General features: G+C 61.9%; 2 protein-coding genes across 4 annotated transcripts; one reads left to right on the forward strand and one right to left on the reverse strand.

The window, feature by feature from the left end:
- Positions 1-1467: 1467 nt before the first annotated feature.
- VWA5B2 (von Willebrand factor A domain containing 5B2) lies at positions 1468-13747 on the forward strand. The gene is made up of 22 exons (XM_040074725.1): positions 1468-1661; positions 4990-5145; positions 5467-5628; positions 5952-6177; positions 6283-6437; positions 6861-6992; positions 7105-7229; positions 7357-7533; positions 7616-7726; positions 7852-8054; positions 8795-8909; positions 8988-9173; positions 9262-9421; positions 9498-9787; positions 10871-11096; positions 11183-11530; positions 11603-11740; positions 11812-11931; positions 12177-12254; positions 12457-12526; positions 12748-12856; positions 13157-13747. Exons 2-22 carry the CDS (start codon positions 5007-5009, stop codon positions 13745-13747), a joined length of 3861 nt encoding a protein of 1286 aa, XP_039930659.1. The 5' UTR covers positions 1468-1661; positions 4990-5006.
- A 409-nt stretch (positions 13748-14156) lies between these two features.
- Positions 14157-17252, reverse strand: ALG3 (ALG3 alpha-1,3- mannosyltransferase). 3 transcript variants are annotated; one of them, XM_040074718.1, is made up of 9 exons: positions 17102-17252; positions 16593-16692; positions 16358-16505; positions 16020-16180; positions 15762-15882; positions 15292-15497; positions 14980-15056; positions 14651-14795; positions 14157-14546 (listed from the first exon to the last, which is right to left on the reverse strand). In XM_040074718.1, exons 1-9 carry the CDS (start codon positions 17250-17252, stop codon positions 14357-14359), a joined length of 1299 nt encoding a protein of 432 aa, XP_039930652.1. In that variant the 3' UTR covers positions 14157-14356. The 3 variants fall into 3 exon arrangements, with proteins under 3 accessions (XP_039930652.1, XP_039930653.1, XP_058277844.1); XM_040074719.2 differs by lacking the exon at positions 17102-17252 and adding an exon at positions 16996-17045; XM_058421861.1 differs by lacking the exon at positions 17102-17252 and adding an exon at positions 16886-16928.
- Between the last annotated feature and the right edge of the window lie 52 nt (positions 17253-17304).

Consider the following 17304-nt stretch of genomic DNA (forward strand, 5'->3'; position numbering starts at 1 on the left):
CCATGCATGTTGCAGGATGTGTGGATGTGTTGTGGTGTGTGCGGGGCCTCCAGCAGCTCCCAGGGCTGGCAGCTGTCACGGGGGATAACACATGGATTTGCATCCTTCTCCTGTGGCTGTAAAGGACAGGGGAGGGGAGCAGCTGCACACTTCAGCTCTCCTCTCTGCACCGGGAGGGGAAATGATTTGCCGTGGGACATCTCACGTGGGGGAGAGAATGGCTCAGAGTGCTCTAGCAAGGGCCCTAGGGATGCACCGAGTGCCTCTTGGCCCGATAATTGTTGACTAAAGCTCAGGGTGAGGGGTCGGGAAGGAGGAGTGTGTCTCACCACGTGCAGCAAAGGGCGTTTTCCGCTGAGATTCCCCTCCATGGCTCCTGCTGTCACCTGTGAACCCCGTGTCAAGGAGCTGAAGCTGTGGTGGCATGTGGGTCACCTCAGAGGTGAGATCTAAAAATACAGGCTGAGGACTGGGGACTGCTCCCCTTGTGGTGCTGCTGGATTTTTCTGCCCCAGTTTGTGCCTGGACTGGCTCCAGGTTTGGTGTGGCTGCGACGGTGGGTTCTGTGGTGCGGGGGGGGGACACACACTCCTCTCTGTGTGCTCTATAAAAAGAGCTGCAGCAGCACAGCCCTATCTATAGCACAGGGAGCTGCCTGGGAAAGGCAGGGCAGGGATTAGCCCAAATCTGATGGATTTCTCTGGTCCTGCTTGGGAACCCGGGGCTGTCAGTGGCTGAGGGATTCCCAGTGCGCCCCAGGCTGTGAGATCTCCCTGCCAGCAGACGTGTCCTGACTTTGCTGGGGTTTCCTGACTGTCTGCACCTTCCCCAGGGGGGCTTGTTGTCACACTTGTCACCCAAAAGCTGGGCTGTCCCTGAATCCCCCCTCTTTCCTGCTCCTCCGGGCTGTGATTTCACTGCAGCACAGGGAGGCCGATGAGGAAAGCCCAGTGGTACCCCAGGGCATCTGGATTTGTGGTGGATATTGAGCACCTGCCTCCTCCCAGTCATTTTGTTATGGTCTCAGGGCGGCTGAGACCTTTCCTAGTGAAGCTGGTTGTGACACTTGTGGCCAGCATGATTTGTGCTGGAGAGTTCAGCGGGTTGATGGGGGCTATTTTGCCTCATGATCTGTTGTGGGGGGGGCACACAGGGGGTGGTTACATGTCCCAGTCAGACAAACCCCGTGGTTTTTCTTGCTGCAGCATCACCGGGGGTCTCACCATGCCTGGACTTTGCTATTCTGTGGGTACAGAGCAGTCCACAGCCGTGGACTGTGCTCTTGACTGGTGCCTGTCACCCTCTGAGGGTGTTGGCTGTCCCCTGAGACCCCCAGCGTTCCCGGTGAGAGCATCCCCCCACCCCCCCAGGGTGCCGGTATAGGGAGTGTGTCTCTTTAATGAGGCTGGGCTTGGAGCAGCTCTGCTGCTGGCACAGGGAGTGAGGGATGGAGCGAGGGCGGTGAAGGAGCCAGTGCCAGAGAGGGAGCCTGCAGCAGGGAGAGGCGGGGAAGGACCGCACATCCCCCGGGTACCGCAGCCGCCCAGACAGCGGGACAGGGAAACCCATCCCCAGGGAAGAGGGCTCTGCAGAAGGCAGGGACCCAGCGGGTGCTGAAAGGAGCCTGCAGCCTCTGTGTCATCCTCATCCTCCTCCTCCAGGTAAGGACCAGGGGCAGGCAGGGCAGGGCAGGGACCATGGTGGCCTGGGACCCCGAGGGTGTCCCGCAATTCCTCGGTGATCCAGGGTCGCGCATCCACTGTGTCAGGGCAGCTCTGGGTCATAGGAGGGGTGAGAGGTGGAGATGAGACAGCAGGGCCACAAAAGTGCTGAAATCACCATCCGGCAGGGACCGGACAGGGCTGGCTCCAGTAACTGCTGGGAACACGCTCCAGGTTATCAGCAACCAGTCCCTGGCCCCCGCCACAGCTGTCCTGTGGTGGAGGACACTGGGACCCTTCTGTGCAGCTGCCCTGCCAGGATTTGCCCTTGTCAGGGGAAATCCATGGGGCTGAGACTTTTCTTTTTTGGGGGTTGCCTGTGTTAGGGTGCATTGAGGGCAAGTAACTCCTGTTCCCTGACACAAGGATGGGTTCTTCCAGGGATTTCAGTGGCTCTGTGTGTGCGAGAGCAGCAGTGCAGCTCCTGGACGTGGTGGTCCTGGATGTGGTGTCGGAGGCAGGGTGTGAGTGCCGGCTTGCATGCACGTGTGCAGTGGGCTCTGCTCTCTGTTCCCACTCCCCAGCAGACAAAGCAGGAGGCTCCACTCGCTGGAGACAGTCCTTTGCCCCATCCAGCAATTCCTTTCCCCTTCGCTCCTCTTTGGGCTCTGCAAAGTGGTGTGTCCCATGGGTATAGGGCAACAGCACCATCACCTCCTGCCTCCATGGCCTTCTCAATGCTCCAGGAGCTGGGATGGATCCTGCTCTCCTGCCTTTGTGCCCCATGGGATGTCTCACAGGGAGGGGAGGCCGGGGAAGCAGGGGGTAACTCAGCTGAGCAGCAAGGCCAGCAGTGGCTCCTCACTCTGGGTGCTCCTGCAGAGGCTTGGGCTCCTCTCCTTCCATCCTTTCTCTGTGTATCTGTCACCAGTGGAAATTTCCGCTGGCTTTGCCTGTGTCGGGTTTGGCCTCTTCCTTTCCCTGGACAGTGCTGAACCCTGGCTTGGGTGGCTGTTGCTGCAGCAGGTGAAACTCTGACAACTCCCCAGGCAGCTAAGGAGGGTCCACTGGGCTCGGGCACTTGCCTCCCTGCAGCAGCCTTGCTGGAAAACTCAGCCTGCCCACAGGCGAGAAGAGAAACATTGATTTATTCTGACCTAGGGAAGAGTCAGCTCCTTCTCGCCTTCACAGAGAGTTTTTAGCTGCCAGCACAGGGAGCTGCCCCCAGCCTGCTGTAGCCCTTTTATATTAGGGTTGTTGCTGGTTAAACCAGCTCCTGCAGGCGGTAAGTGGAGGAGAGGAAGAAGAGAGAGCTGTAAAGGAACTGGAAATCATGCTGGGGATGAGGAGAGCGCTGGGGACCTGTTGGTGATGCCACGCTGGCATCTGGGGACAAGTTGCTGCCCTAGGGAAAGAGGATGAAGAGGCTGGGGTGAGGACCATCAGGTCTGGTTTTATTCATTACCACGGGGCTTAGAGCAGCCAGCACAAAGCATGGCAGGACCAGATGGGGCCTGTTTACTCTGTGAGGGTAAATGTAAAGAGAAGTGATAAAAAGCAGCCGGGACAGCTTCTCCACTAAGTCCCTGGTAAACAAGCTGGCAGTGACCCGGCCGACAGGTGGCACGGCAAATAGCGGGCACGTTGCTGAGCATTACACTGGGTGCCTTGGGAACAAATCAAACAGCTTTGGGGAGAAATACATCTTTAATGGCTCAGCGTGGCTGGGTTGGAGGTGTCCTGGTCTCCAGATCCTGTCAGGGTGCTGTGGTCAGGGCAGGAACCAGCTGTTGATGTGGAACTGCAAGTGTGGAGGAGCAGCAGGCTGTGCAGGGACCCTGTGCCACCTCGTGTGCTGGGAGCACAGTTTGGGGGGTGCAGCAGTGCATGCAGCATCCTGCACAGAGGGTGGAGGGTTGCTGATGATGGGGCGTGGTTGGGGGGCTAGGATCTGCCAGCATATCCCTGCAATGCCAGCTGAGCATGTAAATGGTTCTCCTCTGGTGTAATGGACTGATTTTCCTGGGATGCAGCCACGTTGCTAATGCACTTCTGCGCTTCTCCAAGGCTCCCTGCTTTGTGCCAGCTGAGAGTTTGGTCTCGGTGCTGCCTCCAAAGCTGTAGCCCTGCTCCGCTTTCAAGGATGCTCAGTGAGAGGCACTCTGTGATCACACGCCGAGGGCGCCCTGAGCCTCTCATTACCAAAGCTCTTACGAGCTCTTCTTCCCAGGATGAAGGCCACTGGAGCGGGGGCACCAGATGGCTCACTTGTACCTGGCTTTGTCCTTGCCCCGGGCACACTGTGTGCTGGAGCACCAGCACATGGCGTGGGGCGGGGGCCTTGCTGCTGCTGGGTCACAGGTGCTTGGGGCAGAGCAGAGGTGCAGACCACGTCTGGAGCAGAACTCACACACACTGTCCACAGATCCACACAGCCAGGGCTAAGGCTGTCAGGAATATTTTACACAATTATTGGATGGCACAGGCCGGACTGATGTTGGAGAGATGCCTTGACTCCAGACAATTATTTGTGATGGGTGTTTTTCCCAAGGAGAAGAGAGGTGTGGAGTGAGTTGGTGCCGTGGCTGGAAGGCATCCCCAGCCACCTCTCTTCCTGCCAAAAGGTGGGACCCCGGACACATCCATTTCTGGGCCAAGAAGGTGATGATCATCCCCTTGTGGGGCTCCACCCTGCAGTGCATTCCTCTCTGTGCTGTTCTTCCGTGCAGCACTGACCTTGTTGTTAATTATTAAACCCCCAGCAAACACTGCTCGCTGCTTTGTCCTAGTTACACTGTGGGCTTCTCACCCTTCTGGTTGCCTTTTCTTCTTTTCTTTTCTTTTTTTTTTTTTTTAACAAATTACCCTGGTAACCTCTGTAGACAAATGGAGATGGGAGCAGCAGATGCTCCTCTTCCAGCCAGTGCAGGAGACGGCGTGGAGAGGCTCTGGAGCTGCTCTGGGGCGGCTGAGACATGGGCTGCATGTGGCTGGCCATTGTCCATTCTGTCAAGGAGTCCCTGCTCGTCTGCCAGGGCTTGGGGCTTGCATGTAACCGCTGCCCACAGGAGTTTTGTTGCCCTCTCTGTGGCTCCAGACCTGGTTTGCAGGTGGGCTGGGGTCCAAGGAGAGACCTGGCTCCAGGTCCACGTGTCCTGTGGATGCTGATGAGCAGCCTGGGATGTGGGAGGGCTGGAGACCTGCTCCCTCTTGCAGGCTGGGCAGATGAAAATGGCTTGTGGGCAGAGGAAGATGGCTTGTGGGCAGAAGCCCCTTCCAGCAGACCCTGACCCCGAGCATCCAGTGCCTTCCTTCCCTCTGCTCACAGCTGCCCACTGAGGGACCATGCCAGGCCTCTACACCCTCTTGTCCTGGGAGGCTCTGCCCCTGAAGAGCTCCACGGTGAAGGCTTGTGCCAACGGATACTCCCTGAGCATCACTGCTCACCTCACGTACACCAACCCCCACAAGGAGCCCGTGGAAGGTAAGGGAGACTGTCAGGTCTAGCAGGGAGCCAGGCTGCCCCTTAAAAGCCACCTCTGCTGGTGAGCATCCTGTCTGCAGCCCACCTGTGTCCCAGGCCCCAAACCTTGCTCGCTTTGGGACCAAAGATGGAGACGAGCAGAGGTGGGGCCACTGTCACACACTGTGGGCAGCAGAAGAGTGAGACAGAGCAAAGAGGGGAACAGGAGGATTTCATCCTTGCTCGTGCTGCGGGTCAGGCAGGCTCTCAGCACGGCTCCCAGGGGCTGTTCGTGCCACGCACAGCAGCGGGATCTGCCTCGGGGCTCTCTTCTGCCTGCAGGCATCTTCATCTACCCTCTGGAGGAGTCGGAGGTGGTGGCTGGCTTTGAGGCAGCGGTGGGCAGCCGGCGGGTGACGTTCCAGCTGCAGAACCGGCACCGGGTGCAGGACTGCTGCCTCCAGTGCAGCCCCAGCCCCGGCCGGCCGCGCCGCTGCGCCAGCGGTGAGCGCCGTGGCACCGGTGGTGCTCTTGGGAGTTCCTGGCCAGGACATTCCGGATGGGCAGGGGGAAGTGTGGGGGAATACTGAGAGCCCCTACCAGGCCACTGCAGTGCCTGGCAGGTCACTGGGGCTGGAGATCTCGGTGTCTCCTTTCCTCTTCCTCCACCTGGTCTGGAGCTCTGCCATCATGCCCACGGCCTTCATGATGCCTGTGCTCTGCTGTCACCTTTGGGAGCAATTAGGGCCGCTAATGACCCCCTCCACAACCCCACATGCCTCACTGACCTCCCCCCATCCCTCATGCCTCATCCCTCTCCTGCCCAGGCCACCTTGTCTTGGATGAGGACGTGGAGCGCTCCACCTTCATCATTGTCACTGGCACGCTGTGCCCGTCGGAGAGCCTGGCTGTAACCCTGAGCACCGTGCAGGAGCTGCCCACGCTGCCGGACGGGGCCCTGCGCCTCCTGCTGCCCCCCATCCTCGCGCCCCACGTCCCCGCCGACCCCGAGAGCGAGCCGGCAAGCTTGTGTGACGACAGGTTGGCCCTATGGTGATTTTCATGGCTTCCTCCGTCTCTGCCATCCCAGGGGGGTGATGCCAACGCTGGGCGAGCAGCGCAGGGGGGCAGGAGCCATCACCCCCTCTCCCCTTGCAGCCCCACCAGCTGTTTTGGGGGGCCAGGTGCCCGGAGCCAGTCACCCACTGTGGTGCCTGTGGAGAGTGTGGATGTCTTTCGGGGACGACCCTACAACCCTTTTCCTTACGAGTTCGCCTTCGAGCTGCTGGTGAAGGGCCCCTGCTTGCTGGCAGGTAGGGGGGCATGTAACTTGGGTGTTATCAGTTTGTTGTGTAAAACCTCCTCAAAATGTGGGTGATGTTCCCCGGTACCTCCCTTCTAGGAGGCTGTGAGGGCCTGTTCCTGGGCATTCTCTCCAGGTGAAGAAGCCCTTTTCCCACTCCATCCTTGGGGCTGGGACCCCTCCAAGTCACCCTGCCTGTGCCTTTGGGCAGCTCTAGGTCAGCAGCCTCCTTCCCTGGGGTGATGTGATGCACTGGGGAGAGGAGGGGTGAGGAGGGGAAGGTGGCTGGTTGGGGGGGGATGTGCTCCTTGCTGCTGGCCCGGTCAATCCCATTAGCTCTGTCAGGAACAAGCCACTGCTGTGGGGCCTGGTGTGTGGGGGGCTGGGGAGGGGGTTCATGAGGGACTTACCTGCTGCCTTCCCTTCTCTGCAGGGCTGGAGAGCCCATCACATGCCCTGAGAGCTGATGCCGACCCCCGGGCCAGTTCTGCCACCACCACCTGTGTCACCCTGGCCGAGCCCCACCGCTATGACAGGGACCTGGAGATCATCCTCTACCCTTGTGGTGAGGGGAGACGGAGCCCTTGGAGGGCTTGAGGCATCGCCCCAGAAACATCCAGAGCATCCCCCAGCCCCTTGCAGCACAGGGCAGCTCGAAACTCTTCTGTGCCCCTCAGAGCCCCACAGCCCCCACCTGGTGATTGAGGATGGCACCATGACGTACCCCGAGTACGAGGCGCACGTCCGGAGCCGCCGGGATTTCATGCGGATCGCCAGGAAGGACGGCAGCGGCGAGAGACAGGTGACAGGGCACGGCTACTGCTGCCCCAGCCAGGAGGAGGAACGGGGGAGAGGGTGGGCTGTGGGTGAGGAAGGCCTTGGCGTGGTCCCGAGGGCCTGAGAAAGCCTCTGACCTGCCTGGCTCGCAGGTGGCTTTCGTGCAGAAGCGTTTCCACAAGGACATCTTCCCCAACCCCGTGCTGATGCTGAACTTCTGCCCGGTCGTGGAGGGCGTCCCCGGGGAGCTGCAGAGCGTCACCCGTGAGATCCTCTTCCTCATTGACCGCAGCGACGCCATCAGCGGCCCCGACCTTGGCAAGGTCAAGGTGAGGCACGGCCGTGGGTCCGGGGGTGCTCCCTGGCTGGCCAGCCTTTAGCAGCTGTCCCTGGTCCCCGCTGTCACCTCAGGAGGCTTTGCTGGTGGCCCTGAAGAGCCTCCCATCAGGAACGCTGCTCAACCTCGCCAGCTTCGGCGCTGACGTCAGGCCGCTCTTCCCATCCAGTCGCCTCTGCAGCAACGTGAGTACCACAGGCAAATCCCGGGTATCCGCCGACCCCTCTCTGTCCTCCTCCCAGCTCCTTGACCTGGGGTGGGGGCAGGTGAGCGGGGGCACCGCCGCACGGCCGGCTCTTTGTGCTGACAGGAGACGCTGCGGCGTGCCTGCGAGCACCTCGGCGGGCTGCGGGCAGAGCGCGGCGGCACCAACCTGCTGGCGGCGCTGGGCTGGGCGCTGGCACAGCCCCTCCACCACGGCTACCCTCGCCAGCTGTTCCTGTTCGCCGGCGCGGCAGCGGGCAACGCCGGCAGGATCCTGCGGCTGGTGCGCAGGCAGGCCGGCGCCGTCAGGTACGGCGCGGGCACCGCGGCCCCTCTCGGAGTTCTCTAATTCCCCCGCGCTGCTCCCGCTGATTTCTCCTTGTGCAGCCTCAAGTCTTACTCGCATCTGCCCCGGGGGTGTCTGTCACCCTGGTTTTTCTGAGTTTTTTTAAAGCCTTCTGGTTGTTCATAAGATGGAGTCAGTCTCTTTAGCTTCTGCTCAATATTAGGAGCAGTTTTCACTTATTCTCACACATGGTAATGTAAACAAACCTTTTGGTTTTCATTCCCTGTTCTTTGTTTACATATTTCTAACCTGAAAACAATTGTAACTGATAGCTGGTCTGGCCACTGGGCTGGGAGGTGATAACCCCAGAAGCCAATCCACAACCAGTAAAAAGTAAGAAATAAACAGGCAGAGAAGCTTTTTGGCCTGGGCTCAGCCTTGGTCTCTCTCGGAGGAACAACTCTGCCCTGCAAACCTCTGGTCTCTGTGTGATCACAGTACGCAAAGCAAAAAAAAAAACGAAACCAAAACAACAACAACAACAAAACCTCAGAAAACCCAGGGTGACAGGTGTCCTTCACCCATGGCATCCCTCAGCCCGTCGGCTCGGCTCTTCCTGGCGTGCCCCAGCCCAGCACAGAGCCAGGATGGCGCTCCGGCTGTCGGACGCCCCTGCCCATCTCCACTAAAGGGCTCACCACTGGGTTTTCCAGCTCCCAGCCCCCTCCCAGCCATGGCTTTCCGTCCCCTGGCTCTCCTGCAGGTGCTTCAGCTTTGGCATGGGCCCACGGGCGTGCCGGCGGCTGCTGAAGGCCGTGGCCAAGGTGAGCCGGGGCCGTGCCGAATTCCTGAGCCCGGCCGAGAGGCTGCAGCCCAAGGTAACACCCAGGCAGGGGCACGGGGAGCGCTGGGGACACGGCCCTGTCTGACACCACCGTCTGCGCTCCCCGCCGCAGCTGATCAAGTCCCTGAAGAAGGCGATCGAGCCAGCCATCAGCGACATCACCATCGACTGGTACGTCCCTGACAGCATGGAGGCTCTGCTCTCGCCCACCGAGCTGCCGGCCCTCTACCCCGGTGACCGCCTCATCAGCTACTGTGTCCTCTACAGCATCGCCCGCTTCGGCGACAGGCGCCCACCGGTACCACTGGCACTGGCCTTGGGCGCGGCACGGTCCCAGCGCCGCTCCCCCGGCGGCGGGGCTGACGGTGCTGTCCTCTCTCCTCTAGGGCCAGGAAGGGGCTCGCCAGAGCTCCCGGGGTTCAGCCTTTCTCTCCCAGCAGGAAGTGGCCAGTCCTGGGGAGAGCCACCAGCCACCCCAGAGCAACCCAGGGACTGGGGATGCCTCGCTGGAGCTTTTTGCTGGAAGTACAGAGGCGTCAGAGCGGAGTGAGTGGGGTCCAGAGCTGGGGCAGGGGGCAGTCGTGGGAGCCGTGGGCTGACAGGGTGTGTGCTCACCGGGCAGGTATTGATCCTCTTTCTGGGGGAGACATCTGGAAGCGGATTTACCAGCCCTCCTACATCCAGGAGCAGTATGTCCTGACACACTGTTCTGTCAGCACTGACCGCAGCCAGGGGCTGCTCTCCCGCAGCTCCACCAGCAGCGAGTCCACTGGCTCCCGGGATGTGGCCCCCGAGGGTGGCTCCTCGGCTCCTGGTGCTGATGTCACCTCCCAGCAGGGCCAGAAGAGCCTGTCCCTCTGCGAGTCCTCCACCAAATCTGCCCCGCTGCCCTCTGCCCCAGCTGTTACCCAGGTAAGGATGCCAATGGGGGGCAGGGGCTCATGCTGTGTGGGTTGTTCATGGCTTAGCTGGAGCCTCGCTGCCCTATTGTGCCCAGGCATCTGCTCCCTGGGCTGGAAGCAGAGTGCTGTAGCCTGGATTTTAAGCAAGGATTGGCAATAGATGCCATGAGGATGTTCCTTGGGTGGTTTTGCCCCGCTGAAGTGGGACAGCTGGGGACCGAGCTGCTGGTCCCTTAGTGTCCCTGGCCAGCAGTCAGCTGAGTGTCTAACAGACCCCCGAGCCAGCTCAGTGATGCCTTAAAGCTGCAGAAACCAAATGAAAATAGCTGGGCTGGCATCACGTAACAAATCTGTTGAGCTGGAGAGGAAGGGCTGGCTGGCTGGGCTTCAGCCTGGCTCCTTCAGCCCTCAGCCAACACTGCCAGACACTTCATTAGCAATGGGCCACCTCTCTGCTGCTTCATACCTGGGTTTAAAACCCAGCTGGGTCACGGGGATGGGGAAAGGCAGCTGTCCTGGTGATGATAGCCCCAAGGCTTGGTGAGAACAGCTGTCATCCAGCACCAGGACACACTCCTTCCCAATGGCACGGCTTAGGTAACGCACTGCTGTCACACAGCAGCACAGCTGGTGACCTTTGCTGCTGAAATGTCAAGCGTAAGTGATTTCCCTGCAGAGTAAATGATCCTCCCAGGTCCCTGCTGCTGAGGTGAGGGGTGGCATGGGTGCCGTTGGCCTGACATGGCTTTTAGGGGAAGAATCTCAATGCAGGGACCTGGGAGGATCATCCCACCGAAACATCATCCAGCTTGAGTATCCTAGTTAACCTCACTTCTGCACACACAAAAATCCCTGGCAGCTCCAGCATCAGCCTGAGTCAGTCCCCAGGGATGTTTGCAAACTCGTGTGTGGGTGCTTCCCTTGTCTGTGGTGCCAGAGCAGCTTCCCTGGGAGGCAGCTGGTGCCAGCCTGCAGAGCACTGGGGCTGACGACAGCCAAGGCTCCAGCCTTGGAGAGGCACAGGTGCCCCATCGCAGCTCTGTGCAATGTGGGCTCTGCGCTGGGCTTGCCAACAGCCTTGTCCCCACCGCAGGTGACGGTGGCCCTGAGCACGGAGGAGCTGGCGCGGCAGAAGAAGGCGCTGGCACGTGCCGCCCTGGCCGGGCGCAGCTTTTCCACGCCACACGGGGAGCTGGATGCCCATCGGCTCTTCCAGGCCCTGGAAAAGGTGTCACAGAAGAGGAACCAGTCCCTGGAGGGGCGGCTGGATGAGCTGGGACCCCAGCCACGGCAAATGCAGCCCAGTGCAATGGAGTCAAGTATGCGCTGGCTCTGGGGACGGGGGCAGTGGGGATGCAGCCGGGTTGCCCCTGTCTTGCTGAGCCCACCCTTTACCGTTGCCCAGATAACCTCCTCTCGCCCACCCACCTGGACTGGGACATGCTGGTGGAGCCCTCCTACCTCTTCAGTGCGTCTCCAGCGGCACCCGAGCCAGGGCGGCCCAGCCTGGGCGATGCCAGCGCGCCCCTGCGCTGCCAGGTGGTGATCCACGCGCTGCGAGCCGGCAAGCCGGTGTCCTGGGAAGTGACAGCCTCGCTGGAGTCGCTGCTGCAGCCCCGGGAGGGGCCGGGCAGGGAGAACCCGCCGCGGCTGGCGGCCAAAGCCTGGGACAAGCCACTGCACCGCCTGGCAGCGCGCTCCGTGGTGCGGGACAATGAGAGCGTGGCGCAGCGGGAAGCCAAGCTGGAGCAGGGTGGGTGCTGGTGCGTGTCCCCGGCGCGGCTCCGGCATCCCCTCCCTGCTCTCACCGCGTTGCTCCGGGCAGGTTTTGCCCGCCGGTTCCGCCTGAAAGCCGTGCAAACCAGCAAAGCCTGCAACGTGCCTTCCCTCTACACCCGCCTGGTGCCTGTGGACGGTGCCACGCAGGCAGCCCTGCCCGCAGCCCCCGAGGTGTGGGGCATAGGTAAGGACAAGGGCCCAGTGGGGTGGGGGCATCAAGGGGACAGAGGGTTGAGGTGGCATCGTCCCTTGCAGCTGGCTCAGCCAGCCGGACACGAGCTGCCGCGGCAGGGAACTGGCACCACCGGAGCTCCTCGGCGGGTCAGGGGCAGCAGCAGGATGTAGAGGAGCAGGATGAGGTCCCTGGCACTGCAGGTACTGACTTTGATATTTATGTCAACTTACGCTCCCCAGGGGTCTGCACTGGGGTCTCTGCAGGCCCTCGGCTGGTGCCTGTGTGGGGCTGGTCCTGCCTGGGGTGCTGTGGATACACAGACAGAGGCACCTGCCCTGCAGTGGGGATGGGGGGAGTGGAGGACAGTATAGCAGCCCCTGAGAGCAGCTGTGAGCAGTGAGGGTCCCTGGAGCCCAGGGCCCCACAGGACTTTGCTCTTTTGCAGAGCGAGATGAGATTGCCAGGTCTCTGGGCAGCATCTCCTCCCCTACCTTTGGCTGGGAAAAGCAGAACTACTCAAACGGTGTGTCCAGGCTGGAGGGGCCAAGGGCTGGATGAGGGTGGGAGATGGGGTACCCTTGATGCCCTGCCACAGCTGGAGCATCCACTGTGCCCTCATACCCTGGGCACATGGGCTGAGCTGCCCTGCCAGGGACTGGGCAGTGGCACAGACACACCTCTGGGTGCATCATGTTCCCACTGTGCTTAACTCTTCCCCCTTCCAGGGCCTCCATCCAGCCCCTCCACCACCTCCATGGGCTCCCAGAAATCCACAGAGAGCATCGCAGGCTCCAGGTGACACTGGGATAGGGGGATGCAAGGGACCAAAAAATGGCATGTTGTGGGGAGAGGGAGACAGTGCCACTTTTTGGGACCCCCTGGTCCCATGTCCCCTGCCAGCTCCTGCAGCTTAAGTGGGGGGCTTGGCTCTCCAGCCCCTTCCCTGCAGCAGTTTGGTGTTCAGCTGCCTTTCAGGAATTCCTCCCAATCCTGTTATCTTGCCTGTGACCCCACAGGTTTAGCCTGAGCAGGCGCAGGGGTCCCAGCCTGGTGCTGCGCCCGCAGTGCCTCAGCCCAGAAAGCGAGCGCTCCAGCAACCACGCCAGCCATGACTACCTCCCGCTGGTAAGGACCTGCTGTCCCTGTCCCCATCCCAGTGGGGGGATCTGCCCTGCTGGGTGCCAGCTGAGCCTCCCAGCTCATGCCCGGCAGCACAAGCAGCGGAAGATGCTCCCAGTAGATGCCTGCATAGCCCTGCTGCATCCTTCAATGTCTCTGGGGGTCTTGGCTGGCTTTTTGGGGGGCATTAGATTAGATTAGACTGTCCCTGTGCCCCAGGGACACTCCTGCAGCCCCCAGTGGTTGGTGTTGCGGTGGGTCTGCGCCCCTGCCTGCCCCCATACTCGTCTGTCCCCCTCCTTGCAGGTGCAGCTGCAGCAAGCCCGGGGGCCGTTCCAGCTCACCGAGAGCTTCTCCGAAGTGGTGCAGATCCCCCTGGATCGCCTGCGCCGGGCCTCCCCCTATGCCTCCCACCGTGCCAGCCTCAGCCCCACGTCCCCAGGGGCCAGGAGCATGCCTGAGGCAGGACCCGGGGCTGAGGAGGGTGAGGAGCCCAGCTCGCCCCCGTCCCGGAGCACTTGCTCCGAGGTGCCCAGCGCAGCCGTGTGGGCGCAGGCGGACAGCGGGCACGGCTCCGAGTCCGACACCGGGCCCCACTCGGCCGCCCCCTCCGAGGCCGGTGTGAGCTGTCAGGATGTGGGGCCGGAGGATCTGGAGAGCGCCAGCTGGGCCACGGCGGTGGCCTTGGCGTGGCTGGAGCATCGCTGCGCTGGGTTCTTTGAGGAGTGGGAGCTGGTGGCAGCCAAGGCGGACGCGTGGCTGCAGGCACAGCGCCTGCCCGAGGGGGTGGACGTGGGCTGCCTCAAAGGGGCAGCCAGGCACTTGTTCCTGCTGCTGCGTCACTGGGACGAGAACATCAAGCTGAACATGCTGTGCTACAACCCCAACAACGTCTGACGGCCGCCCAAGGGGCCAATAAAGACACCTGGCTCCAAGCCACCTGCACTGGTGTCTCTGTAACGAGCAGAGGGCTGCTGGCTCCATTCAGGCCATGTCAGGACTTACCAGAATCCTAGGAGGGGGTCACCCCCTTCCCAGCCACCTCTGGTGAGAGGGAGCAGGCAGGGGAATAGGAAAAGCTGTACTGGAGGGATTCCTGGGCTCCATCAAAGCAAATGAAACCTTGAGGCAAAGCAGCTTTGCAGCTCCTCTGTTCTAACCTCACCCCAGAGGCTGCTGCCCAGCCCTGGGCATCCCTTTCCCACAGCTGGAAGCGAGAGTGTCCATGGCTCTAGAAGCTGCTCTGCCTTCCCTCAGGTGGGGCAAGTCCCGGGACAGCTGTTCTGACATCATCACAGGACAATGATTTTGGGGAAGGGCACACAAAGCCCCCTTTATTCAGGATGTCCTGCCTTTTGAGGGTCCCCACACCCAACCCCTTTGCACAGTTCCAGCGCTCATTGCCCTCTTGGGATTGCTGTGGGCAGCTTGGGAGTCAAGTGGGAGAAGAGCAGGCAGATGGGGCAGTTCCAGAGGCCAGTTCCCAGAGGCCAGCCATCCCTACTCTCACTGGGCTTTCTTGGATGTGGCTGTGGGTTTCCTGCTCGGTGCAGGGGTGTGTGACACTGGCGTGGGGTCTGTGCCGTACCAGAGCTGGAGCAGGATGAGTCCATGGCAGATGTGCAGGGAGAGGGAGCTGCAGACTGTAGAGGGGTAGGTGTTCCAGCAGAGCTCAATCACGCCCAGCAGCAGCACCCTGTGCACAGGGGGAAAGCTGGGGGTCAGCATAGGGCACGCAGCAGCCACCCTCACTCCCAGACCCCCAGCAGATGGGTGCTCCCCCTCCCTGCCAGCACGTACTTGGGCATGTGGGCGAGCTTGGTGGTCGGGGTGCACCAGAGTAAGTAGGGCAGGGTGTGGAAATACCAGACGTAGAACTGGTAGTGCAGGGAGCGGCTGCAGCAGACGCCCAGGAAGTTGGAGGAGAAGAGGATGAAGACAATCCATGCACTGGCATTAAGGGGGCAAACACAGGAGGCTGGAGGTGTGATCCCACAACGGCTGTCCAGCTTAGCTCCTTTCCCCAGGGCAGGCTGGTACAACAGCACTGCATGACCTGGGACCCAACCACGTTTCCCCCTGTCCTGCCTTCGCCCTCTCTCCCTGCTGCCCACCCTGCCAAAGGATATTGTTGACAGTCAAGCGAGGGGATGCGGGTTTCCTTTTGGCAGGATCCTTCAACAGAGTCAGGATGCTCTCTTTGGAACTGAGGGGGAAGAACAAACATTGATCTCAGCTGCTGAAAGTCTCTCCCAACCCAACGTTTCCCTGTGAGCCACAATGCCTGGGCCGTACATTCCCCAAAATAGAACAGTAACTGCCCTCCAACTCATGCCTGCAATCCCAGGACTGCAGCACTGCAGGGGCAGGGGAGTCATGGATCTGTGTCCTGCACATGGGATTGGCAGGGATCAACACCCGTGGGGAACCCCAGGTCTCACCTGTGCCACCGGTGCAGTGCAAAGAGCCCCAGGCCTGCCAGGTGAGCCAGGAGCAGAGCAGCATGGAAGACTCGATTCTGGAAAACCTCTTCTGGAAGGAAGCGCCAGTTCACCGTCCATTTGAACTGGAACTGGCGGCCCAGGTCAAAGGAGCGGGTCAGGTACCCCACAGGGTTCACCAGCAGGAAGGGCAGGCCCAGAACCACCTGCCAGGGACACACCAGCACCGTCACAGAGCCCTACACCAGCTCACTGTTACCCAAGCTACCTCCTGAGAAGCCCAGTGCCACGGGTGGTGACAGGGACAGTCAGCCAAAGATGAAAGTCAGGTGAGTTAGGTTATTTATCAACACCCAGGTTGCTGTGAGAGGCCACAGATGCTGGTACCACTGTCTCCACCCACGGCTCTGCAGCCAGGCAAGGCAGCCCACTATTCCCTGCTGCTACAGCCAGTGCAAACAGCAACCCACCTGGAGCAGGGCACAGATGCAGAGCTTGGGGATACAGCCCAGGAGACCAAACCGTTGCAGGAGGAGGAAGAGGAGTCCAGGGGCGAAGAGCAGGATGTTCATCTTCACCGACACAGCCAGGCTGAGCAGGAAGCTGCATTACCACTGCGGACCCCACACGGGAGCCCAGGCAGCCCCTGAGCCGAGCACAGCCTCCTCCCGGGGCTGAGCTGGCTCACGCACCCAGCACACCACGGAGAGCAGCTCCCAGCCCCTCACCTGAAGAGGAGGCAGCCCCAGGACCAGCGCTCCTCCAGGAAGAGGTTGATGGCGAGGAAGAGGATGGCCATGGCCACAGGGTCATTAAAGAGCCGCAGGACAAAGATGGAGTGGATGCGGTATGAGGCGCAGCACATGAAGAAGAAAACGTACGGCGGGACCTTGCAGGGGACAGAGACAACAGAGTCATCAGCAGCTTGTCCTGGACTCCCTGCTGGGGCTGAGCTCCTCCAAACCTCAGCCCTGACTCTGTGCCCGTTTCGCAGGGGTCAGGGCTCAGCAGAGCCCTCCTCACAGAGGTCCCGAGGCGGCCGGCAGCAGCCCTGGCCTCAGGGTACCTTGTTGGTCCGGCAGTAGATGCGGAAGACGAGGAGCAGGTTGAGGAGGTAGAGGCCGGCGAAGAGGTACTGTGCCAGGCGGATGTCGGAGCCGCGGCCGGTGGCATGGTACAGCCCCAGGAAGATGTAAACGAAGCCGGCGGGGTAGCTGCGGGGAGACGGCAGTGAGGGGCCGGGCCCTGCGGCCCCTCCGGGAGCCGCTGGTCACGGAGAGCTGGGTGTCCCTGTCACTCACACCAGTGGCCCGGTGTCACCCTTCAGCTGGGTGTAGTCGAGGGTGCCGTTGGCGAAACCCTCCACCTCCTGCATGTAGGCCTTCCAGTCGATCTCGGTGTCTGCGGGACGGAGGGCTCAGCGGGGGCTCGGGGGATACTGCAGGGGGTGTGGGGGCTGACCCACCTCCAGACCCGCCAGCCCGACCCCCTGCCTCCCTGCCAGCACAGCCTCTTCCCCCTGCCGCCCACACCCGGGACCCGCAGCCCGGCCCCGCGTCCCTCCCTGGCCCCATCCAGGCGCCCCTGCCCGAACCTATCCCCCTGCCCGGGGGACGCTGTCACCCGAGGGGCCGGGGCAGGTCCGTCCCCCTGCCCGCGGCATCCCCGCCCCCCGCGCTGCCCCAGGACCGGCCCCGCCATCACCTCCCATCCCGGGGCCGAGCCGCGCCTGCCCCCGGACCGCCCCGCGCTGTCCCGCACCGGCCCCGCCATCGCCGGGGGCAGCGCCGGGCCGGGCCCCGGCACTCACAGGGGACCCTGCGGATGACCCAGAGGTTGACGCCGCCCTCGGCCAGGCAGAGGCAGGCGGCCACCAGCGGGGTGTAGCGGGGCTCCAGCAGCGCCGCCCGCCGCTCCCGCCATGCCCGCCGCAGCGCCGCCGCCCCCCGCCCCGCCGCCATTCCGCCCCGTGTTTCCGCCCGGAGCGCTTAGCGGGGAGCGCCCGCCCGGACC

The sequence above is a fragment of the Hirundo rustica genome, chromosome 10 (assembly GCF_015227805.2).
Source record: "Hirundo rustica isolate bHirRus1 chromosome 10, bHirRus1.pri.v3, whole genome shotgun sequence".
Taxonomy (NCBI): Eukaryota; Metazoa; Chordata; class Aves; order Passeriformes; family Hirundinidae; genus Hirundo; species Hirundo rustica.